Here is a 24,978-nt window from a genome sequence, read left to right on the forward strand (position 1 = left end):
ACTCTCGCCGCCGAGTTGCACTCAGCGTCTCCTACAAACGCATCCTCAGAGGCCGAAACAAATGATGGAGTGGAATGCACCGTTAGGCTGGCTTGTGCAATCCCCTACATTTGACCGGTTGCACACTTGGCCGCATTCGACGCTTAAAAAACTTCCACTCTGACGAGGGTCGCCATTGTTAAATGGGATACCCTCACACGTCAGATATATAACTTCCTTACACATTCCCACTCTTATTTTTTGGACTCTCAGTCTGCAGTTCTTCAATTTATCGACTAGGAACAAAAACGTTGACTCTTGGCTTTTAACGACAGAAATCTCAGTCAAGATTTTGCAGTTTTGGACATCTGACATTTGGAAGAAGCTCTCTTGTTACTCATCCAGTATAATTATTGATATATTTTATAGCAAGGCGTTTTATCCCAATAAAACATCTATGTATAGTAAGGTGTTCTGATCCCAAAAAAACACCAATTTATAATAAGGCGTTTTTTGCCCGAAAGAAAAAACGCCCATGTATAATAAGGCGTTTTGATCCTAAAAAAACGTCTATGTATAGTAAGCCAATTCTAGCCAAAAAAACGACGATGAATAGTAAGATGTTTTTGTGCAGAAAAAAACGACAATGTATAGTAAGGCCTTTTCAACCCATGTGTAATAAGGCATTTTTAGCCCAAAAAAGACAATGGATAGTAAGGCTTTGTATGCCGAAGAAAAAAACGACCATGTCGAGTAATGCGTTTTGGACCCCCCCCCCCCCCCCAAAAAAAAAACACCATGTATAGTAGAACGTTTTTCGCCTAAAAAACGACCAGTTATAGTAAGGCGTTTTTAGACCGAAAAACGACCATGTATAGTCAGGTTTTTTTTTATCGCGAAAAAAACAACCATGTATCGTAAGACGTTTTTTGCCCCCAAAAAAACGAGCATGTATAAGGCATTTTTATGGCGAAAATTTTTACCATGTATAGTAAGGCTTTTTTATGCAGAACAATAAACGTCTGTGTAAGGCGTTTTGAAACCCCCCAAAAAACCACCATGTGTATAGTAAGGCATTTTTAGCCCGAAAAAATGACCATGAGGAGTAAGGTGTTTTGAACCCCCCCCAAAAAAACACCATGTATAGTAAGGTGTTTTTTTTCCCCCAAAAAAACACGACGATGTATAGTAAGGCATTTTTAGCATTAAAAAAAAGACCATGTATAGTAAGGCGTTTTTAGCCCGAAAAAAACGACCATGTGCAATAAGGCGGTTTTAGACAACAACAAAAAGTAATGCATTTTTAGCCTAAAGAAACGACTATGTATAGTAAGGTTTTTTGAACCCACCAAAAAACGACCATGTATAGTAAGGCGTTTTTAGCCCGAAAAAAAAAAACACCATAGTAAGCCGTTTTAAGCCGAAAAAAAATGACCATGTATAGTAAGCCGTTTTTAGCACACAAAACGACAATATTGTGTAAGCCAAGTTCAGCCCCCCCACAAAAAAATGATGGAAAGTAAGGTGTTTTTATCCCGAAAAAAACGACCATGTGACCAAAAAAAGCACAGTGAAAGTAACAGTCACTGCTAGTCTGGTGGCACACTTGCTTACTATGGTTACTGGCAACTTTGGATTAAACTGATAGAACTCTCATTGGTTGTCGTTACGTATGACTAAATTGCCCTTGTTGTCACTGTCACTGGTGGTGTAGTGGTACACTCACTTGCTGTGCGTGCAGGCAATGTGGGATCAAATCTCGCTTGTGGTTGAGTGAATAGATACATTTGAACAAATTCAATTTGTTTTTCTGAGGACTCCCAGTAGAGTTTGTTGAATGTGACAAAAGTGTTGAGAACATGCCGGTTATTGCTAGTGTAGTGGTAGACTCGCCGGATTTGGGTGCAAGTGGTGAAGGATCAAACGCAGCTCAGAAACGTGTTAAATACTTCTTCCCCGTTGGGCTAAAAATGCCTTGCTATACATGGTCGTTTTTTTGGGCTAAAAACGCCTTACTATACATGGTCGTTTTTTTGGGGCTAAAAATGCCTTACTACACATCGTCGTTTTTTCGTGCTAAAAACGCCTTACTATACATGATGTTTTTTTTCGGCTAAAAACGCCTTACTATACATGGGCGTTTTTTTGGGCTAAAAACGCCTTACTATACATGGTCGTTTTTTTTCGGCTAAAAACGCCTCACTATACATGGTCGTTTTTTTGTCAGCTAAAAACGCCTTGCTATACATGGTCGTTTTTTTCAGCTAAAAACACCATCCTATACATGGTCGTTCTTTTCGGACAAAAAAATGCCTTACTATACATGGTCGTTTTTTTCGGCTAAAAACGGCTTCTTATACATCGTTGTTTTTTTGTGCTGAAAACGCCTTATATACATGGTCGTTTTTTTCGGCTAAAAACGCCTAACTATACATGGTCGTTTTTTTGGGGCTAAAAATGCCTTACTACACATCGTCGTTTTTTCGTGCTAAAAACGCCTTACTATACATGATGTTTTTTTGGGCTAAAAACGCCTCACCATGGTCGTTTTTTTCATGCTAAAAATGCCTGACTATACATGGTCGTTTTTTCCGGCTAAAAACGCCTTACTATACATGGTCGTTTTTTTGGGCTAAAAACACCTTACTATACATGCTCGTTATTTTTGGGCTAAAAACGCATTCTTATACATGGTAGTTTTTCAGGGCTAAAAACGCCTTACTATACATGGTTGTTTTTTTCATGCTAAAAATGCCCGACTATACATGGTCGTTTTTTTCGGCTAAAAACGCCTTACTATACATGGTCGTTTTTTGGGCTAAAAACGCCTTACTATACATGGTTATATTTTTGGGCTAAAAACGCCTTACTATACATGGTTATATTTTTGGGCTAAAAACGCCTGATGATACGTGGTCGTTTTTTTTCAGCCAAAAACACCATCCTATACATGGTCGTTCTTTTCGGGCAAAAACATGCCTTACTATATATGGTTGTTTTTTGGGCTAAAAACGCCTTACTATACATGGTCGTTTTTTTCGGCTAAAAACGGCTTCTTATACATCGTTGTTTTTTTGTGCTGAAAACGCCTTATATACATGGTCGGTTTTTTTCGGCTAAAAACGCCTAACTATACATGGTCGTTTTTTTGGGGCTAAAAATGCCTTACTACATATCGTCGTTTTTTCATGCTAAAAACGCCTTACTATACATGATGTTTTTTTTCGGCTAAAAACGCCTTACTATACATGGTCGTTTTTTTGGGCTAAAAACGCCTTACTATACATGGTCGTTTTTTTTCAGCTAAGAACGCCTTACTATACATGGTCGTTTTTTTTCGGCTAAAAACGCCTTACTATACATGGTCGTTTTTTTTCAGCTAAAAACGCCTTGCTATACATGGTCGTTTTTTTCAGCTAAAAACACCATCCTATACATGGTCGTTCTTTTCGGGAAAAAAAATGCCTTACTATACTTGGTTGTTTTTTGGGCTAAAAACGCCTTACTATACATGGTTATATTTTTGGGCTAAAAACGCCTGATGATACGTGGTCGTTTTTTTTCAGCCAAAAACACCATCCTATACATGGTCGTTCTTTTCGGGCAAAAAAATGCCTTACTATATATGGTTGTTTTTTGGGCTAAAAACGCCTTACTATACATGGTCGTTTTTTTCGGCTAAAAACGGCTTCTTATACATCGTTGTTTTTTTGTGCTGAAAACGCCTTATATACATGGTCGGTTTTTTTCGGCTAAAAACGCCTAACTATACATGGTCGTTTTTTTGGGGCTAAAAATGCCTTACTACATATCGTCGTTTTTTCATGCTAAGAACGCCTTACTATACATGGTCGTTTTTTTTCGGCTAAAAACGCCTTACTATACATGGTCGTTTTTTTTCAGCTAAAAACGCCTTGCTATACATGGTCGTTTTTTTCAGCTAAAAACACCATCCTATACATGGTCGTTCTTTTCGGGCAAAAAAATGCCTTACTATACTTGGTCGTTTTTTTCGGCTAAAAACGGCTTCTTATACATCGTTGTTTTTTTGTGCTGAAAACGCCTTATATACTTGGTCGTTTTTTTCTGCTAAAAACGCCTAACTATACATGGTCGTTTTTTTGGGGCTAAAAATGCCTTACTACACATCGTCGTTTTTTCGTGCTAAAAACGCCTTACTATACATGATGTTTTTTTTCGGCTAAAAACGCCTTACTATACATGGTCGTTTTTTTTTCGGCTAAAAACGCCTTACTATACATGGTCGTTTTTTTCGGCTAAAAACGCCTTACTATACATGGTCGTTTTTTGGGCTAAAAACGCCTTACTATACATGGTTATATTTTTGGGCTAAAAACGCCTTACTATACATGGTTATATTTTTGGGCTAAAAACGCCTGATGATACGTGGTCGTTTTTTTTCAGCCAAAAACACCATCCTATACATGGTCGTTCTTTTCGGGCAAAAAAATGCCTTACTATATATGGTTGTTTTTTGGGCTAAAAACGCCTTACTATACATGGTCGTTTTTTTCGGCTAAAAACGGCTTCTTATACATCGTTGTTTTTTTGTGCTGAAAACGCCTTATATACATGGTCGGTTTTTTTCGGCTAAAAACGCCTAACTATACATGGTCGTTTTTTTGGGGCTAAAAATGCCTTACTACATATCGTCGTTTTTTCATGCTAAAAACGCCTTACTATACATGATGTTTTTTTTAGGCTAAAAACGCCTTACTATACATGGTCGTTTTTTTGGGCTAAAAACGCCTTACTATACATGGTCGTTTTTTTTCAGCTAAGAACGCCTTACTATACATGGTCGTTTTTTTTCGGCTAAAAACGCCTTACTATACATGGTCGTTTTTTTTCAGCTAAAAACGCCTTGCTATACATGGTCGTTTTTTTTCAGCTAAAAACACCATCCTATACATGGTCGTTCTTTTCGGGCAAAAAAATGCCTTACTATACTTGGTTGTTTTTTGGGCTAAAAACGCCTTACTATACATGGTCATTTTTTTCGGCTAAAAACGGCTTCTTATACATCGTTGTTTTTTTGTGCTGAAAACGCCTTATATACTTGGTCGTTTTTTTCGGCTAAAAACGCCTAACTATACATGGTCGTTTTTTTGGGGCTAAAAATGCCTTACTACATATCGTCGTTTTTTCATGCTAAAAACGCCTTACTATACATGATGTTTTTTTTCGGCTAAAAACGCCTTGCTATACATGGTCGTTTTTTTTCGGCTAAAAACGCCTTACTATACATGGTCGTTTTTTTTCAGCTAAAAACGCCTTGCTATACATGGTGGTTTTTTTCAGCTAAAAACACCATCCTATACATGGTCGTTCTTTTCGGACAAAAAAATGCCTTACTATACATGGTCGTTTTTTTCGGCTAAAAACGGCTTCTTATACATCGTTGTTTTTTTTCGGCTAAAAACGCCTTACTATACATGGTCGTTTTTTTGGGCTAAAAACGCCTTACTATACATGGTCGTTTTTTTTCGGCTAAAAACGCCTTACTATACATGGTCGTTTTTTTTTCGGCTAAAAACGCCTTACTATACATGGTCGTTTTTTGGGCTAAAAACGCCTTACTATACATGGTTATATTTTTGGGCTAAAAACGCCTTACTATACATGGTTATATTTTTGGGCTAAAAACGCCTGATGATACGTGGTCGTTTTTTTCAGCTAAAAACGCCATCCTATACATGGTCGTTCTTTTCGGGCAAAAAATGCCTTACTATATATGGTCGTTTTTTTCAGCTAAAAATGCCTCACTGTACCTGGTCGCTTTTTGGGCTAAAAACGCCTTACTATACATGGTCGTTTGTTTCAGGCCAAAAATGCCTGTCATGTCACATCTTTCTGGTGAGTTGATCTGGGCACAGACCACCATGAATTGAGAGACTAGTATGAAGGCCAGATGGTTTGTGTAACATCTTTAGAACACCCCCACAATCGCCAAAGCTCTCAAGAGAGCGTGTATGTGTTGGTTACAGTATCTTATGTATCAGGAGCTTGGCTAAATGACAGCTGATTCTTCGGTCCATCAGCGGGCTGAGATACTGGATTTCTTATCATCCATCAAGCTCTCTTTCTCCATTTCATGTGATGTACAACCAAGTCATCAAAAAATAGCATTGGGAACGTGACACATTGGTAACAGGGAGAAAGCACATGGAGCAAAGAACAGACGTTCGCTGACCGAAAGCACGTGCGCGAAATCACGCGCTGATATTCAAGCCAGCGGAGCTCAGCGGGCATCTGGAATGTGGGCTCTCAAGCGTACGAGAACCTGGAAGAAGATCATATAGGAAAAGAGGAGCAGATCCATAGAATCCAGTCAGCCCGGTGTTTTGCTGGCGCTGTTGAAGCAGGAGAGTAAGCATGTAAATTAGAATTGATGCAATGACTGTCAATGGAAATTCCACCAGGCAAATACATAAGCGGAGCAACGCACACGGCACAAGCTATGAATAACGTTACAACAAATTGGAGTCCAAGTTGATTTCCCCAAAGAATGAGGAGGATGCTCCTGTCAAAGTTTGGACATTACTGACTTAGACTATCGAGTGGATATCTCGTACTCTTTGCCGTTCGACTCAGCATGTTTCCGACTTGATCTTGTCTTTCCTCCCATCTTTGTGACTGCGTTATTTCCTGTATAGGATAGTTGTCCATGTTCAGCGCTTTGTTACAGCTTCAGCAGTTGTTAAAGTGCTATATAACAATCTAGCTAGCTTTAGCTTAACATTTTTTTTTTGTTTCTTGATATCAGAAAAAAGTTTTATAGCATCTAAAATACCCAAAACACGCAGGCTGATATTTTTAGTCAAATGCAAAACACCAACGGAAATTACTTAGTGTCCCAAAACGACTTCAAAATGACCTTCAAGATGAGTTTCAGAAGGTCCCGCCCCCTTGTTCGTGGCATCACGCCAGGACGTCTTGCCTTACTCTTGAATCAAAACAATGGCTTCATATTCGGAGAAGATGCTTTCTTGTTACTCATCCAGGTATGAATATGATTCAAATAGTTCTGAAGATGAAAACATAAATGTTTGGAATCAATTAAAGAAGTCCTTCCGTCTCATTTTGAGGCGTATGGACTCCAATGTAGCTCCCAAAAAATGCACAAGATGGCGCCCAAGCTCCGTTGGAAATGGGCCTATTTGTCTGCGGGGAATTTGTGTCTACTAGTATCAAATAGTAGTCTTGGTGCAACACACAACAATTCACCATCGCGTTATTTATGTGTTTTCCTTCTAATTTCGCCATCAACACAAAGTTTTCAGACCAAACAAAGTAACCAAAATGCATTGTGTGTCACTTTCTCGGTCAGGAGCATTCCTGACGTGACGCCACGTCAGGAATCGTCACCAACTCGAAAACAAGACTCCCTGAATATTCAGCGCAAGTCTTAAAAGGTAAAATATAGCTATATGTCGTGGAATCTTTAAAATACGCTCAGTAGAAGTCATTTGAAGTGATTTTACAAATTATGGACACAACTTGTCCAGAGGCGTCGGTTGTCCTTTAATTGAATCTATTGGACACTCGTATGCAACTCCGACCCAAATGTCTTAAACCGACGCATCGCTTAGTTTTATTAAGGCGACATCATTTAGATTGATAAAACAGCCTCATACTCAGAGAGTCCACTTAGCGACATTAGCGTGGTTTTCCAAACGAGAAGCTTTAAGTGGCTTTTTTGAAAATGTAGAGGGACATTAAACATATATGAGTAAGAGCAAGGGAGCTAAGCTCACCTTGCCAAGTCAAAGCATTCAAATCAATCTTAGCAGTCCGTGAGCCAAAGAGTACTTGGTAGAAAATGTGCTCCCTGGTACTGAGCCCAATATTCATACAGTCCCACTGTGCGCGTAGGTCGGGTTTTCTTTCTTTTGGTATTGTTTTAGATGGGCGTAGTCAGAAAGGGACGTTTGCGCCGTTGGGGGAGTGAACACAGTCGACTTGCATCCAGACAAAAGAAAGCAGCTTATCTCATTCCCTTGAAATTCAGAACAGAGCACTGGAGTCTAACAAAAGCAATGGCGGATCGTCAACTCCTGCAAAGCCTTCTCTGCTGGCCTAAAATATCTGAATCACAGACTTTGAATCTTTTTTTTTGCGCTGGTTCTAGATATGTGTTTTCGTATTTAAGCATGAAACCAATCACATTTCAGCCATCATTTGTTACCAGGGTCAAAAATTTACGCCTTCACAATCAGTTCTGCAGGCCTTGTCACATCAAATGTGTCGATCAACCTGTTGCTCTAACCAATCAGATTTCGAGTTGGCAACCCAAAAGGGGTACTAACGCCTTCTTGAAGGCACTGGTCAACGTCAGAGTTTTCGCAAACTATGATTAGCTAGTCACTTAGCCAATCATAGTTTGCGAAAATTGCTCTGATCACAAGCTGCTTGTGACAAGAGCATACTGGCCAGAGGTAGCACACTATCGGTAGCGAGCTGCATAAGCAAATATATTGCTGTGTTGATTTAATTGCAATTTTGTCAACTCACAATGGCTGAAGGAGGAGAAGAAATTGATTGGTTAGAGATTTGCTCTTCAAACCATTTTCACAATAGACTTTTCAAGACAAAATGGACATCATTAAGAAGGGTCAGTCAGTTAATGCCTGGCTAATGGTATATTCGAGTGGACTTGTCGAAAATCACCATTATTTCAGTCTGGATTTATTCAGACATAGCACTACCGAAGGCCTAGCGATGAAATCCACGGCCTGCCACTGCATGAAGATGATACTTCATTTTGATTTAAGTATTTAGCATTTTAATCATATTCTTCTAAACAAATGAAATATTTAAATCATATAACTTTTACTTTTAGCAATAATATCCATTTCAAATGAAGACAGAACATTAATATTTTTGTCCAGACAGTATTTATGAGATGTCTTTTGTGATTGCTCTTATCAGATTGTGCGTGTCGCCCACCCAATGTTTTGTATGCGTGCCGTGAGTGGCTTTGTAATCATTCTTTGTCTAAAACAATCCTCTGCAGTCATTAGAAAAGGACAAGCGGGGCAGTCGACTATAAATAAAGGCAACAAGCTCATCAGGACTGTCACTTGTGTGTCTCCTGCAGTACAAGAAAGCGACACAATTCGTGGGAGAACGAATGATGCTTGACAGCAGGCGGAGATGCGAGACGAAAGGTTGAGTTAATAACATTGTGACGGCAAACGTCTCAAAGGAGAGTCGAACCGCAGCAATAATCTCATTTCATCTTCAAACCCCCATCGATAGACTAGATCCTTGCCAATCATAGTTTGCGAAAACTCTGACGTTGACCAGCGCCTTCGGAAGGCGGTGGTACTCCTTTTGGGTTGCCAACTTGAAATCTGATTGGTTAGATCAACAGTTAGATCGACACATTTGATGAAACAGGGCCTGCAGAACTGATTGTGAAGGTGCCCAGGTAGATTTCTGACCCTGGTAACTAATGATAGCTTAAATGTGATTGGTTAATTGCTAAAAAATACAAAGATCAACAGTTAGATCGACACATTTGATGAAACAGGGCCTGCAGAACTGATTGTGAAGGCGCCCAGGTAGATTTCTTTCTGACCCTGGTAACTAATGATAGCTTAAATGTGATTGGTTAATTGCTAAAAAATACAAAAACACATGTGTGGAAGCAGCACAACAAGGGTAAAATAATGAAAAGCAGATGAAAGACAAATTGGAATTACAGTGATACCTCAGATCCCGAACTTAATTGTTTCCCAGAAAGTGTGTGTGTGTAAGGCGAAAAGTTTGTCTTCCAAATATTTTTTTCCCATAAGAAACCATTAAAATGAGAATCATTCGTTCCAAGGTCTCCATAAAACATGATTTTCTACTATATAAGCCTTAAAATTATACAAAATATACCTTATGTATGTATAATAAATGTGCTATTGTGTTGTAAATAAAGAAATAAACTGTACTGTATAAAATAGTCATTTTAATTACCTTTGTGATGTTATTTGTCAATGGATGACAAACTTCCATGTTGCCTCTTGATATAAATATAATTTAATATATATATATTTATTAATTTTTTAAGGCATTTTGTTGAAAAGTGAGGTTTTTTTTAGGTTACACTTGGTGTAAAATCTGAAAAAGAATGATTCAATCTCCAAGGTTACATTTAAATGGACACCAATTAGCTAAGTGGAAGAGTGAGCATTGTCATTTTTTTGCGCAGGCGCAATTGGACGCCCGTTCTTCCATTGGGGGTCTTCAGACACCACAGCCAACGCAGTACAAAATGTACCTTGATATCTTCTAAATCACGTGGTCGATAACCTTGTTCAAAATGTCTGTTTTCCAACCCCAAAATCTACATTGAAGGGCCCTTATGGGGATTCATATCGAGTCGAGATATGAGTTAGAATTGGCATTAGGGATCATATAATCATCTCCGACTTATTTCACGGGCTAAAGTTCAGTAACAGGAGGAGGAGGAAGAGGCGGTCCTGGAAGACTGTCAATGGATTTTGTGCTCACTCCCCTCTTTCTCCCCCCTCTCTCTCTCTCTGTCTGTCTCTCTCTTCTCTTTCTCCCTCCTTTTTCTCTCTTTCAACCCTCCTCTTTCTCTCTCTCTTTTTCTCTCACACCTCTCTCGCACTCCCCCTTGTCCTTTCTCTCTCTCCACCCCTTCTCACTCTCTCTCTCTGTCTCTCTCTCCCTCCCCCTTCTCTCTCGTTCTGTCAAACCACCCCCCAACCACCGCCCCATTCCTCCTCCCCTCAGCTCATTCATGCCAGCGCCCGCAGCTGTCTCTTTCTTTCTGCAAGCTCCGTCCCTCCACCACCGCCGCCTTTTTTTTTTTTTTTTGTTACTGGCCACCTTCAACTTCCCCCTTTACTCTCACAACACCCCCGCCCCTCCGGCTCTCTCCACGTTAACTGACTTTCGCACACACCGTCTCGGCGCGTCAACCCATGCAAGGTCGAAAGTGCGCAAGTTTTCCAAGCGCCGACCAGGGACACCTGACTCGGTCCGCCTCTCTTTTTTATTATCTCCCGAGTGGGAAGAGGAATGTGGGCTACAAGTGGACGCGAATGGTGAGTACGTACGTACACTACACTTGCGAGAGCGTGTGTGTGTGCGTGTGTGTGTGTGTGTGTGTGTGTGTGTGTGTGTGTGTGTGTGTGTGTGTGAGTGAGTGTGTGCGCGCGCGCGTACTGTGAGTGACATTCGTGTGCAGATACTGTACTTCTGCATGCGAATAGAATAAATGCATGCAGCTAACTGTTGCAATGCAACTCATAGTCATATTTAAAAAAAATCAATACATCAATAAATCTGTCTGTGTAAGCTCTCAGTCGTACAGGAGTGGTCCATCGATGAAAAGGTTTATTCAGCCGTCATCTGTACTTCTTTGAAGGTGTCGGACGTTTTCGTTTCAATAAATCAATAAATCTATATACCGTATTTTCCACTGTATGAGGTGCACCAGAGTATAAGGCACCCCCACCACCCCAATGAATGGTGTATTTTCAAATGTTTTCCATATATGAGGCGCACCTTCAATGAATAAAAAAAATCCAAATATGATATATGAATATGTATATTGGCATTTTCGTGTTTATTATGTTTGTTAAAGTCATTACAAGTGCCTTGCACGCTGGGTCCGAGAGGACAGTAATTTCATTTGCGCTGCATGTCATGCATATTAGCATATTTGGTAATAAAGCAGACTTTGACTTTGATATGTTTTGGAAATAAAAGGCACACCACATTATAAGGCGCTACAGTTAAGACTGGGCATATGCACCACTTCTTCTACGGGGGAGAATTGAGTTGTTGCGAGACCTGTTGTGGCTCTATGACTTCACATATAAAGTGCACCTGCGTATAAGGCTCAGGGTCATCCTTGGAAGAAAATCAAGGCTTTTAGGTGCACCTTATACACCGGAAAATACAGTACATATTTTGTTTTCTTTTTGGGGGTGTCAAAATGGTCTACATGTGAGAAATGCAGTCATTTAAAGGACAACCGACATCTCCGGACAAGTTGTGTCCATAATTTGTAAAATGGCTTCAAATGACTTCTACTAGGCGTATTTTAATAAGATTCCACCGCATATAGCTATATTTTACATTTTAAGACTCGCTCTGAACATTCAGGAAGTCTTGTTTTTGAGTTGGTGACGAGTCCTCACGTGACGTCAGAAAAGAACCGCCTCCTGACCGTAAAAAAAGACGCGTTGTAGCGTCTTTCCATCACGTCAATGTATTTTGCTGTACTGTTTTTTTGAAACCCTTGTGTTACATCCAAAAGCCGCCAGCAGAGGGAGGCCAAGCTCCATGGAAGGAATGTATCAGCCTGTGGAAACGGGCTGATACATTCCTCACAGCTCGGTGGCCATTTTATTGCCTCTTTTTGGGTGAGACATTCCCCCCCGCCCGTTTTGCCTCAAAATGACACGGAATAAATTATTTAATCAATTGCAAACAGGTATGCTTTCCTCTTCAGAACTATTTGAATCATATTCATAACTGGATGTGTAACAAGAAAGCATATTATCACAATCTGAAGCCATTGTTTTGATTCTCCAGCAATGCAAGACGCCTTGGCCTGACGTCACGAACTGGGGGCGGGACTGAAAATGCCCAATTCGCAGCTCAATTTTTTTTGCAGATTTTGGACACTTTAAGTCATTTTTATTGGTGTTTTGCATTTGACTAAAAATATCATACTGCCTGTTTTGGGTATTTTAGATGCTATAAAACGTTTTTCAGGTGTCAGTTAAAGAACAAAATAGTGACGTCGGTTGTCCTTCAAATGTAATATTTACACAAACAAGTTAGTATCTGGTGTGAATGTGATTGATGGGTGCGCCTCAACGCACATTAGGCAAACTCAGATAACAGTTGGCACTGATTTTTAACGACACAGACAACAAAGCGCTGCTATTCAGTCATCGATTGAAAAATCGTTAACGATGACGGATACACTCGACGAAGAAGTGATAAAACTGAACACATTTCATTTAGCTTGAAGTCGTGTATTAAATTATAAATGTAGTATTTGCTGCAGCAATCAGTTATTTTTAGTGGGGGCAAGGGGCAATTCCCCTCCTTGATGAATACAACTTATAAAGCAGGCAATTATTCTCCTCATTCTTGATATTCGGCAGCCCATCTTGTATCCACACTGATTTATTCATTGCAATGTGGTTTTCACAGCCTCCTGCGGTTTTATAGACTCAGTAAACTGTCCTCAAACCAAATTGAGCTAATCTGTGGCTACACCTCCAATTTATGACAAGGGATGAACATATTTTGTAGCTCATCATAAGGTTCTTCAGTAGCTCAATGACAATTCTAATCATTTGAATCGGCGTGTTAGGGGATTCTATGAACTAATTCACTGCCAGATGATGTCCAAAAATGTGTCCACTCCAGTGCCAGGGTTTTTGTCATTGCCACTGGAAGTCCCACAGATTATTGGGTTTTAAGACGACATAAACATTCAATGCAGCATAAGAAATCTGACACTCTTTTCTTTCATCGGAAAAAAAGAGTTAATTCCTAAATTATATGGGTCTGGAGTTGTATGAGCTTGAAATGAGGACGGCTGTCTAAAATACAATGCAATGCATACATATTGGTTTCTATAGCGCTTGAAACAACAGCTGAAGCTGGAACAAAGCGCTAACATGGAAAACAGGGAAATGCCATGACCAGCGCTTTATCGGCAACCAAGCATGAAAAAACAAAACCCGAACAAATTCGGGAATGGCGCTCTACGTCATATTTTCAATTCTCGAATACATTTGTGAATGACAGTGAATGAGTTAACTCCTAAGTTATATAGGTCTGGAGTTATATGGACTTGAAATTAGGATGGTTGTCCAAAATACAATGCGATGCATACATATTGGTTTATATAGCGTTTTAACAACGGAAGCTGGAACAAAGTGGTAACATGGAAAAAAAGGCAAACGAAAGAGGCCACGGTCAGCGCTTTATCAGCACCCAAACAAGAAAAACAAAACCTGAACAAATCCAGGTATGGCGCTCTACGTTCGACGCTCTACGCTCCTCATCCGAAAAGCTTCGTCAGCAAACTAAAATTTGCTTCAAAGAAGTACAGATGATGGCTGAAGAAACCTTCTCACCGATGGACCACTCCTGTACGACTGAGAGCTTACACAGACGTATTGAATGAGTTAATAACTCCGCCGATTTCATTCCCCAGTCAAAGGTTAAGCCCCACCCCTGACGGCCACCATGACCTCTGACCTCAACCTGAGCTCCCTGCTGAACGTGAGCGAGCTCCACAACCACTCGCGAGGATGCTCCCTCACCAAGACGGGTTTCCAGTTCTACTACCTACCCACCGTCTACATCATGGTGTTCATCACCGGCCTGGTGGGCAACAGCTTGGCCATCTGGATGTTCGTATGCCACATGCGACCGTGGAGCGGCATCTCCGTCTACATGTTCAACTTGGCGCTGGCCGATTTTTGCTACGTGCTCTCGTTGCCCTTCCTCATCTTCTACTACTTCAACAAAACCGACTGGATCTTCGGCGACGTGCTGTGCCGGCTGCAGCGCTTCATTTTCCACGTCAACTTATACGGCAGCATCTTATTCCTCACCTGTATTAGCGTGCACCGCTACACGGGCGTGGTGCACCCACTCAAGTCGCTGGGGCGGCTCAAGAAGAAGAACGCCGTCATCACTAGCGCGTTGGTGTGGGGGGTGGTGGTCCTCGCCATCTCGCCCATTCTCTACTACTCTCGGACGGGCTCCAAGCGCAACGCCACCACCTGTTACGACACCACCACAGAGGATGAGCTACCTGGTTACTTTATTTACAGCATGACCTTGACGGTCTTTGGCTTCTGCGTCCCGTTTATTATCATCTTCTGTTGCTACGGTCTGATCGTCAAAGCTTTGATCCGCAACGATATGAACAACGCTCACCTGCGGCAGAAATCCATCTACCTGGTCATCATCGTGCTGGCCGTCTTCGCCGTCTCCTACATGCCTTTCCACGTTATGAAGAACCTGAACATGAGGGCCAGGTTGTACTTCCAGAGTCCGGCCATGTGCGACTTTAACAACCGCGTCTACGCCACCTACCAGGTGACCCGCGGACTAGCTAGTCTCAACAGCTGCGTGGACCCTATCCTCTACTTCCTGGCCGGTGATACGTTCAGGAGGAAGTTGTCGCGGGCCACCAAGAAACCCTCCAAGAAAGACTCTAAAAGCGAGGAGAAGGCGCTCAACAGTCTGGCAGAGTATCAGGAGAACGGACAGCGCAGGGTGTGAAGCTCCCATGTCGGATAACGGCTACACAGCGCCGACCCGGTGAATATTTTTACCCTGCTGTGTTGTTGCGCAACTGTGTTGTCTGATCTGACATGCACCGGCCACAATATTAGGTACATCTCAAAGCGAAAAGTGCCTTTTGAAAGATATTAACTCATTCACTGCCAGACATGTACAAAAAATGCAGCCACGCCGGTGCCAGGGTTTTTGTCATTGTCACTCGGAATTCCAGAATCACAGAATATTGAGTTTTAGGACTACATAAACAGTCAATGGAAATCTTAGACTCTCTTCTTTCATCAGAAAGAAATAGTTAATTCCTAAATTTTATAGGTTTGGAGTTATATGAGCTTGAAATGAGGGCAGCAGTACAAAATACAATGCAATACATACATTTTGGTTTATATCGCGCTTTAACAACAGCTGAAGCTGGAACAAAGCGCTATCATGGAAAAGGGGGAAATGTTGCCCCCTTGTGGAAAAAATAAGCATTTCAAGAGGCCGTGGCTAAGCTTTATCGGCACCCAAGCATGAAAAAAACAAAACCCAAACAAATTTGTTTTTTTTTTTGTTTTTCTACTCTCATTCCTTTCATATTCATTTCATAACTTTGCTGCTGTGAAATTTAAATGTCTCCACTGCGAGACGAATAAAGGTAAATCCAATCCAAATCCAAATTTGGGTATAGCGCTTTACATCATATTTTCAATTCCCCAAAAAATCATGAATGGCAGTGTATGAGTTATTTAGCCATTTTGTTTAGCATGTAAGCTTCATTCTAAAAAGCTGACTTTTCCCGCAAAATAGTGAAAAAAGGCCTTTGTGACAGCAACTCACGGGAAGCTACTGCTAACTTCCGCCGCAACCTTGCTTATGAACAAAATATAGTGCCGGATTCCCCTCCATTTTAGCTTTAGTGATGCTACCGATCGACTCGACACGTTGTTTTACTTCTGGAGGTACGGCGCGGTCCTGACAACAGTTCGAGGCCAACAGATGATCGTAAACAGCTTCTGTAAACGGCCCACACTGAACTGGAGTAGGCAGGTTTAATTTCCTGTGTTTTATTCATACAGGTAACATCCAACTCACAACCGAGTTTCGTTCCGACCAAACGGTCGTAAGTTGAAATGGTCATAAGTTGAAATTCATTCAAAAATATTGAATAGAGACTCAGAGGCAAAATGACTATCGAACTCTGGTGCCATCACACAGTCAATTGCTGTGCGAGAGTGAGATGCTGGCTTGCTGGTCGATATTGTCGTACACGTTGCCGGCCTGCTAGCGCGTTGTTACGGTGCCAGGCGTAGAATTAACATTTAGAAAATAGGGTTTGGAGGTCGTAAGTACGGGAGGTCGTAAGTCGGATGTTACCCGTACAGTGATACCTCAGTTTACGAACCCCTTGGCTTACGAACTTTTTGGTTTATGAACGTTAAATTTATGAAAATTTTACCTTGGCATACGAACTTTACCTTGGCATATGAACTTTTTTCGTCCACGCAGCTGCCTCAATGATTGATGTGTCGTTTGCAAACGAGCCCGTTCTACTAACAACAAAATGGCAGACGACTGTTTTTGTCCTCTATTCCCCGGCCCCAGTCTTCGGTTAAAGCCACGTGATTGGTCAAGAAGGCAGCAGTGAGGGGAGGTGGTTTAAACATTAAAGAGACAGGCAGACGACAGTGACAAAGTTTCAAAGGCAGAGTGTAGGCTGCAAGGTTAAAATATCCCATCAATCAGGCACCACAAACAACCTGTACACTTGATGCAAAAAGCTATCAACCCAGCTAAGATGAACACAATTCATGAGGAACTAGATAAAATTATCACAGAGAAAGCACCTACAAGGGATCATTCCTCAAGATGGTGAAAGAAGAAGGTTACGTTCCTCATCATCTTTCATCACTTTGCTCCTGTGAAATGTAAATTTCTCCACTGCGAGACTAATAAAGGCAAATCCAATCCAATCCAAGTGTTTAATGCTGATGAAACCGGCCACTGCATTCCGTCAAGCCATCAACGACCATCACAAAGGTAAATAAAACGACTTGATTATACAGTACAATTTATTTCTTTAATTATAATACCATCGCATATTTATTATACTTAAAATAAAGTACAGTATATTTTGTGTAGCTTTAAGGCTCAGAAAATTAGAAAGTAGAAAATTATGTTTTATGGGGACCTGGGAACGGATTATTCTCATTTTAATGGTTTCCTATGGGAAATTAATTTTTGGGATACACACCTTTCGCCTACACACTCTGGGAACCAATTAAATTCGTAAGCCAAGGTATCACTGCACTGTATACACATATTTGTGCTCGACATGATTTAACGATATTACACGTTCCTGTTTTTCCATCTATAAATATTTATCCTGTCTTCTACATAGTAGTTGTCGGCCATTTAAATGGTGACAGCGAACTACCCTAATAACGGATAGATTAGCTAGCTAGCTAGCTCCCTCGAGGGACATTGTAATGAGGTTCGACTATCCTTCCAGTTAATTAGTTGACAGAGTTCTTCAAACAGTAATGAGTGTTACTACAGTATCTGTATGAAGGCAGTTTGTTTGTTTTTTTCGATGACATCTCTTGAACTTGTCCAGATGTGCGTAATATTGTAGCCTTTCGCTCCCAAGCAACCGGGTAGGGTGGGGGGGAAGTGGGTGTCATAAACCTGGAGAGACTTTATCGTACTTACTGGACACTAAAATGTCAATACAGGAGCTGCACTGCACTTTGTCCTTCTGAGATATCGGTGCATTTTGCTAATGAAGTGACCAGTGACGACAGTCATTGACTGATATGGAATTTGAAATGCACTTAACGCAGATTGGGGGCGGGGGGGGGGGGGGGGGTTGTACAGTATTCTCCTCCCTGCGGTGGACCGCGTAGGCAGTTTGACAGCTGTTAGGTTGAAACAGCTGTGCGGTCACCATCTTTGTTAACCTACGCAGTCAACAAAACAAGAAGATAAATGCCAACAGTATTCTGTGTCTGTGTGTGTTGGAAACCATATTGAATGTTGTCATTGTTTTGGATGTTGTATAATGTGTGGGCGTGCAGTCTCATTGCAAATACTGTCATTAACTCATTCACTGCCAGACGTGCAAAAATGTGTCCACTTCAGTGCCAGGGTTTTTGTCATCGTCACTTGAATTCAAGGACCCACAGAATTTTGAGTTTTAGGACGACATAAACATTCAACACTGCATTAGAAACCTTACGCTCTCTTCTTTCATCCGAAATGGTTAATTCCTAAATTATATGAGTCTGGAGTTATATGAGCTTGAAATGAGGGCAGCTGTCCAAAATACAATATAAATCATACATATTGGTTTATATAATGCTTTAACAACAGCTGAAGCTGGAAAAAGCACTAACATGGAAAAAAGGAAAATGCTGCCCCCTTGTGGAAAAAATAACATTGCCAGAGGCCATGACCAGCGCTTCATCGGCACCCAAACGTAAAAAAACCCGGACAAATTTGGTAATGGCGCTCTAAGTCATACTTTCAATTCTCAAATAAATTCAGGAATGGCAGTGTATGAGTTAACTTATTCACTGCCAGATGATGTGGAAAAATGTGTCCACTCCAGTGCCAGGGCTTTTGTCATTGTCACTTGAATTCCAGGACCCACAGAATATTGACTTTTAGGACTACATCAACATTCAACGCAGCGTAAGAAATCTTAGACTCTCTTTTTTTAGCAGAAAAAAAGAGTTCATTCCTAAATGATATGAATCTGGAGTTATATGAGCTTGAAATGAGGGCAGCTGTCCAAAATACAATGTAAATCATACATATTGGTTTATATAGCGCTTTAACTACAGCTGAAGCTGGAACAAAGTGCTAACATGGAGAAAAATGTAAATGCTGCCCCCTTGTGGAAAAGAAAAAATGCCAGAGGCCATGGCCACCGCTTTATCTGCACCCAAGCGTATAAAAAAAACCTGAAACAAATTCAGGCATGGCGTCATCTTTTCAATCCCGAATAAATTTGTGAATGGCAGTGAATGAGTTAAAACTGTTCATTGCAACATGAAAGATAAACGTGTTTTTAAAAAAAAGAGTTACTTGGAGATACCAGACACTTGCCATTAACCCCTAATTCGAATTTGGCTCAAGATTTTGTTGTCATCCATCCAAAAGGTGTTTAATGGACTTCTTGCCCCTTTCACATTGCACGTAACCTCTATTGCACGATGCTTTTCCGTTTGTCGTCGTAAATTGGTAACCCAGAGGTTGATTAATCATGTCTGTATTTGTGGCTAGATGGCAAGTAAGAGCAGCTGTTGCCTTTAGAAGTAGACCACTGCAATTTTGTTACACTGCAATCTCCACTTGGCTCCACTTAAAAAAAAAAAAGTCAACGTGCAAGAAACTCTCAATTTCATCCATTGCTGTCGTTTGTCAATGTGACTGCTAGCATAGCCTAATATTGTACTCCTTAGTCTCTACTCGGCTGCAGTGCTCCTTTTGCTTGCTGTGGTCTTAAAAAAATATTTTCTCGTTGACCTTCCTTTTACCAGCAAGTAAATACTGTCATCGTGTTTTACACATTTGAGAAATATTTGACGTATAAATGTAGATAAATGTTATTAATGAGCTCCACAAGCTCCATTTGCTGCTACTTGCTGACGCCTGTGACATATCAGTTACAGTAAGCTAGAGGGCCCAGCACCTGTTTAAAAAAATGCTAATAAAAACTGAATACAGTGATAACTCAGCTTACGAACTTAATTGGTTCCCAGAAAGTGTGTGTAAGGCAAAAAAGTTTGTCTGCCAAACATTTATTTCCCATAAGAAACCATTAAAAATGAGAATAATCCGTTTCCAGGTCCCCATAAAATATAATTTTCTACTAAATAAGCCTTAAAACTACACAAAATATACCTTTTACTATGTATAATAAATGTGATGTTGTATTGAAATTAAAGAAATAAACTGTACTGTATAATAAAGTCATTTTATTTACCTTTGTGATGGTAGTTGTCAATGAATGGTAGCAATGGTCAATTTAGCATACTGGTACTGGGACGCTAAGTCACACAAACCATTTTCTTTTGTGTCCTCTTGGGCTTAACACTAGCCTGTGGTGGGGTCTTTTTCGATCCCATAATCGCAAAACTAATCCACTCGATAACAAACCACGTCTGCACTCAAAGGGAGTCTGGAAAACTAGTCCGCCAGCCTGTGTGGTTTGGTTCGTTTGCCGAAAACTAGTTTGTATGCTAAGATTATATTCTCGCGAATTTAATGTTCGTAAGGCAAAAAGTTTGTAAGCTAAGGCGAGGTATCACTGTATGAGTGTTTGTATGAAAAACAGAGTGGAAATGTGCCTAATATTATAATGCATATTCTATCTAATGTTGGTTGTTGAGATTAAATGTTGTGCAGTACATAAGAAAAGGATCTTTAAAAACAAAAAAAAAATAAAATCGCAAATTTGAGGAAAATAAAATGACAATCCGAAGCCTGCAATTGTCTATAATTTTTTGCTTGGGTATGTAATCTAATCCCTGACTGACTAAATTATTGATTAAATATAAACCTCTGACTCTTTGTCACTTATGTCTGGTGCCACATTGTCATCTGACAAAGTCATCTATGGGAGCCTCCTTTTCTCCGCTTTATTATTATTATGACATACATTTCGTTTGTAAATGCCTTTCAAAATGCTCAAGGTCACTTTACAGTCACAGGATGGGGTGGGTGTGCAGCGGCAGCCTCACTCAAACTGGAATAACTCAAATCAAAAGCTAGCTAGCTAGTCAGCTAATACATAGCTCACAGGTGTCAAAGTCAAGGCCCGGGGGCCAAATCCGGGCCGCCACATCATTTTTTTTCGGCCCGCGACAGCAAATGAAACTTCCATGACGCTGGCTAAAATCCTAACCAAAATGTCCTTTTTTTGGATTTAAGTCACAATAACAGTCATTATTCTTGACTTAAGATTTGAAAACAAGTTATTCATAAATTCGCTGTGCGCTCTATATGTATTATGTGGAGGGGATTAAACATTCTAATGGCTTACATAAATTCACAACAACCATCACTACAATGTGGCCCGCGACAAAAAATGACTTTTACGCCCCTGACATAGCTCGCTAGCTAGCTAGCTAGCTATATATATGTAAGCAGATTAATAGCCATGTAATGACACAAGTATTATTTTGCTGCTTTTACAGTGGTTAACTCACTGTTACAGTTACAATTTGAATATGTTACCTAAAAGATAGCAACACCTGATGCGTTTGAGGTGATGATTTTACCAATTTCTAACTTGAGTTTTTCTTGCAGGTGTTTTTGGTACGATTGAGTCCTCAGTTCATGACAAATTCAGGACAGTGGTGTTATAAGAGCGCATGTGAATCGATGCGCCCAAGGTCCTGTTGTGACTGTTGTAACCGTGACAACAGGGTGGCAACATTTGCCCTGACAAATGTTTTTTTGTGAGCGGGCCAAAGTGAAGAAATGCTACTGTGGGAACATTACAAAAAAAAAAAACAACAACACACTGCATTTCCTGCGGTGAAGACACAAATCCCGGTTACAGAGTGCGATTTATGCATTTCGCCACACAGTGCAAGACAATCGTGGATTTTTTGGGAGCATTTTTTTTTAAGAAGCATTTACTGTTGAAAGGATTTGCCAGCTTGGCATATTTCACATTTCACTGACAGTCAATGAACCAAACAGCCAATGAGTCAGACTGTGAGTTATTAACTGGTGTGTGTGCATAACTGTAATTCTTCACTCTTTCACAGCCATTCCCGAATTTATTCGGGAATTTAAAATATGACGTGATATGACATCCCGTTTTTCTTGGATGCCAATTAAGCGCCGGTCAGACCTCTGGCAATGTTATTCCCTTCCACGAGGGGAATGTTAGGGTCCTTATTAATGAAGCAGGAATCAAAAGTAAAAACAAAAAGATTCTTTAATCTTTGAGACGGCACAAAATGTGACTGCCCACCCCGAGGGGGCGGGCAGTGGAGAAGAGGGAAGAGAAAGAGGCGGGGCTTGTTGGGAGAGCGTTATAAAGACGGACGGGCAGGATGTGATGTCATGTAAAGGCGGACAGAATGTAAAATGATGACAGGAAGTCCAAGAAAATAAAACGATGTGTACGGAAATAGAAAATATGTTAGAAATGTGTTTGTATAAAGAATTGCACTAACAGGGGCAGCATTTGCGTTTTGTACAACCGCCCCCATTTCAAGCTCAGATAACTCCAGATCCATGATTTAGGAATTAAGTTTTTTTTTCTGTGAAAAGTGCCAGTTTTTGTCATTTTCACTCAAATTCCAGGACCCACAGAATATTGAGTTTTAGGACGACATAAACATTCAATAAAGCGTTAGAAACCTTAGACTTTCTTCTTTCATCAGAATTAAATCCTAAATTATATGGGCCTGGAGTTATATAAGCCTGAAATGAGGACGTCTATCCAAAATACAATGCAATACATACATATTGGTTTATATAGCGCTTTAACAAATGCTGAAGCTGGAACAAAGGGCTCACATGGAAAAAAGGGAAATGCTGCCCCCTTGTGAAAAAGAAACACCATTGCCAGAGGCCATGGCCAGTGCTTTATCGGCACCCAAGCATTAAAAAAAAAAAAAAAAAACGAAAAAATTTTGGAATATTTTCAATTCCCGAATAAATTTGTGAATGAGTTAAAAAAAATAAAGAAATAAAAACCACTTTTGAGTATGGGAAAAAAAAGCAATCCAGCATGTTGCCATTCAACATGAGCTCCCACATTGTCACCCTGTCTGCAATAAAGGTGCCAAGGATGATGAACAACTGCACCGCCGGAGCGATGCTATCGGGGTATTTTCCACAGTGTCAGGCCAGTGAGCATGCAAAATGTCTTTGGGGCCGTGTGCAGAGATCCCGCTTTTGATTTCAACAATTCCATCATGTTGACATGTACAAATGGGGGGCTAAGTACTGTACGGACTCGGGTATTCTGCCTGGCAACAAGGGACAAATGAGGTAAGTACATATTTTTAACTATACGCCGATGCCACAACAAAAGTGCCATCTTAACTTCCTACGCACGTCCTGCGGCACTGTAGCGCCGCTATGCATCACCTTTAACTCATTCACTGCCAGAGATGTGCAAAAATGTGTCCACTCCAGTGCCAGGGTTTTTGTCATTGTCACTTGAATTCCAGGACCCACAGAATATTGAGTTTTAGGACTACATCAACATTCAATGCAATGTAAGACTCTCTTCTTTCATCAGAGAAAAAGTTAATTCCTAAATTATATGGGCCTGGTGTTATATTATGTATCAGCATCGCCAAAGCTTATGTCAGAACCTCTAACTTGGGCAAAACTTCTGTTCAATGTCTCATGCCTAATATCTAGCGAGCTATCTCGCTAGCTAGCTATTTGCTATCTGTTTGCTAGCTGGCTGGCTGGCCGGCTATCTAGCTATCTATCTAGTAGCTATATAGCTAGCTGGCTGGCTAGCTAGCTAGCTATTAGCTATATATTAGCTAGCTTTCTATCTATTTGAGTTACTTCCTGGTTGAGTGAACGCTGGCGCCTGTGGCTGCCGCTGCTCACCCACAGAAAAACTTATCCTGTGACTGTAAAGTGACCTTGGGAGTTTTGAAAGGCCCTTATAAATGAAATGTATTATTAGTATTATTATTATTTAGCATTTTTGTCTGGCTTATGGTTGTGCCATAAAATGCCCTCCAATTCTGTAATGGCGCTTAGAGAGAATTTCATCAACAAAAAAGAAATAGTCGCTCCAATGACATTTCACCCTTGAACTATGACCCCATTCACTATAGAGGACTGTATGAATTCTTAATGTGTGCCACATAATAAATGAAAGCTGCTATTGTGGATCTACTGAAAGATGCTGTGTCTTCTTTTTATCTATCTCGCTACTGTATGAATTCTCACACACATTCCAACACAAATTCAAGGTTGAAAGGTACTTTGCTGCCCTCTGGTGGACACAACTTTCACATTGCATATTTCTTGAAAGCAGCCCAGACTGTTCGTGTTCGAGCATCTTTAGTTCTATCACCGACGACCTAAAGATTAATAAATACATTGCAACTCCGTATTAGTTCGATTTATCATGCGTCAATCAAATTTCTAGAGGACTTTTCCTTCTTTGATGAGCTGCTGTCAATCACAGATGACGTGTATGGCATTCAGTTAGTTAGCTAGCTAGTTAGGTAGTTAGGTGGTTATTTTGTTAGTTCGTTGATTTTTGGGCTCTGTAAATACAAAATATTGCATGGCAAAATGTTTTATATGCCTATATTCTGACAATTGTATATTTATAACCAGAAAGCCACTTCACAAAATGCAATTGGGAAGGGGGGGCGGGGGGCGTTCTTCTTAGCATTTACATTATACCTCTACAGGAATGGAAATGGCCGCCTGAATAATTCATTAATCAAAAAAATACGAGCAATGCCTGCCAGCTCAGGGTAAACACAATCTAAAATGGAGTAATTAATTCAGGATTTGAATAGCTATAAACACCTCAAAACAACATCTAGCACATACACATATTCACACACACACACACACACACACACACACACACACACACACACACACACACACACACACGCATTCCGGTTTACTGGTATAGTGAGGTCCGGATAACTCCATATAAGGACTGAGGACCACAGT

At 40.5% G+C, this 24,978-nt stretch overlaps 1 protein-coding gene and 1 long non-coding RNA gene across 4 annotated transcripts in view; one reads left to right on the forward strand and one right to left on the reverse strand.

Annotated features, from left to right (window-relative positions):
• Window positions 1–24,978, reverse strand: part of LOC148888613 (uncharacterized) — a 34,026-nt gene that overhangs the window by 4,215 nt on the left and 4,833 nt on the right. Inside the window, exons 2-5 of one of the 2 annotated variants that reach the window (XR_016117135.1) lie at window positions 15,100–15,220; window positions 14,941–15,024; window positions 14,613–14,783; window positions 5,914–6,353 (exon numbers count right to left, since the gene is read on the reverse strand). This is a non-coding gene — a long non-coding RNA (uncharacterized LOC148888613). Of the gene's footprint in view, window positions 1–5,913; window positions 6,354–14,612; window positions 14,784–14,940; window positions 15,025–15,099; window positions 15,221–24,978 lie in introns of those variants that run through there. The other variant, XR_016117134.1, reaches the window with a different exon arrangement.
• On the forward strand, window positions 10,268–24,138 carry p2ry1 (purinergic receptor P2Y1). Of its 2 annotated transcripts, XM_089013274.1 has the most exons (3): window positions 10,268–11,066; window positions 14,210–15,327; window positions 21,601–24,138. In XM_089013274.1, the coding sequence occupies exon 2, from the start codon at window positions 14,242–14,244 to the stop codon at window positions 15,286–15,288; it is 1,047 nt and encodes a 348-aa protein (XP_088869400.1). In that variant the 5' UTR covers window positions 10,268–11,066; window positions 14,210–14,241; the 3' UTR covers window positions 15,289–15,327; window positions 21,601–24,138. The 2 variants fall into 2 exon arrangements, with proteins under 2 accessions (XP_088869400.1, XP_088869399.1); XM_089013273.1 differs by lacking the exon at window positions 21,601–24,138 and having other exon boundaries at window positions 10,270–11,066; window positions 14,210–18,544.

This window comes from Hippocampus bargibanti, linkage group LG14 (assembly GCF_051943395.1).
Source record: "Hippocampus bargibanti isolate YZ-2025 linkage group LG14, ASM5194339v1, whole genome shotgun sequence".
Lineage (NCBI taxonomy): Eukaryota > Metazoa > Chordata > Actinopteri > Syngnathiformes > Syngnathidae > Hippocampus > Hippocampus bargibanti.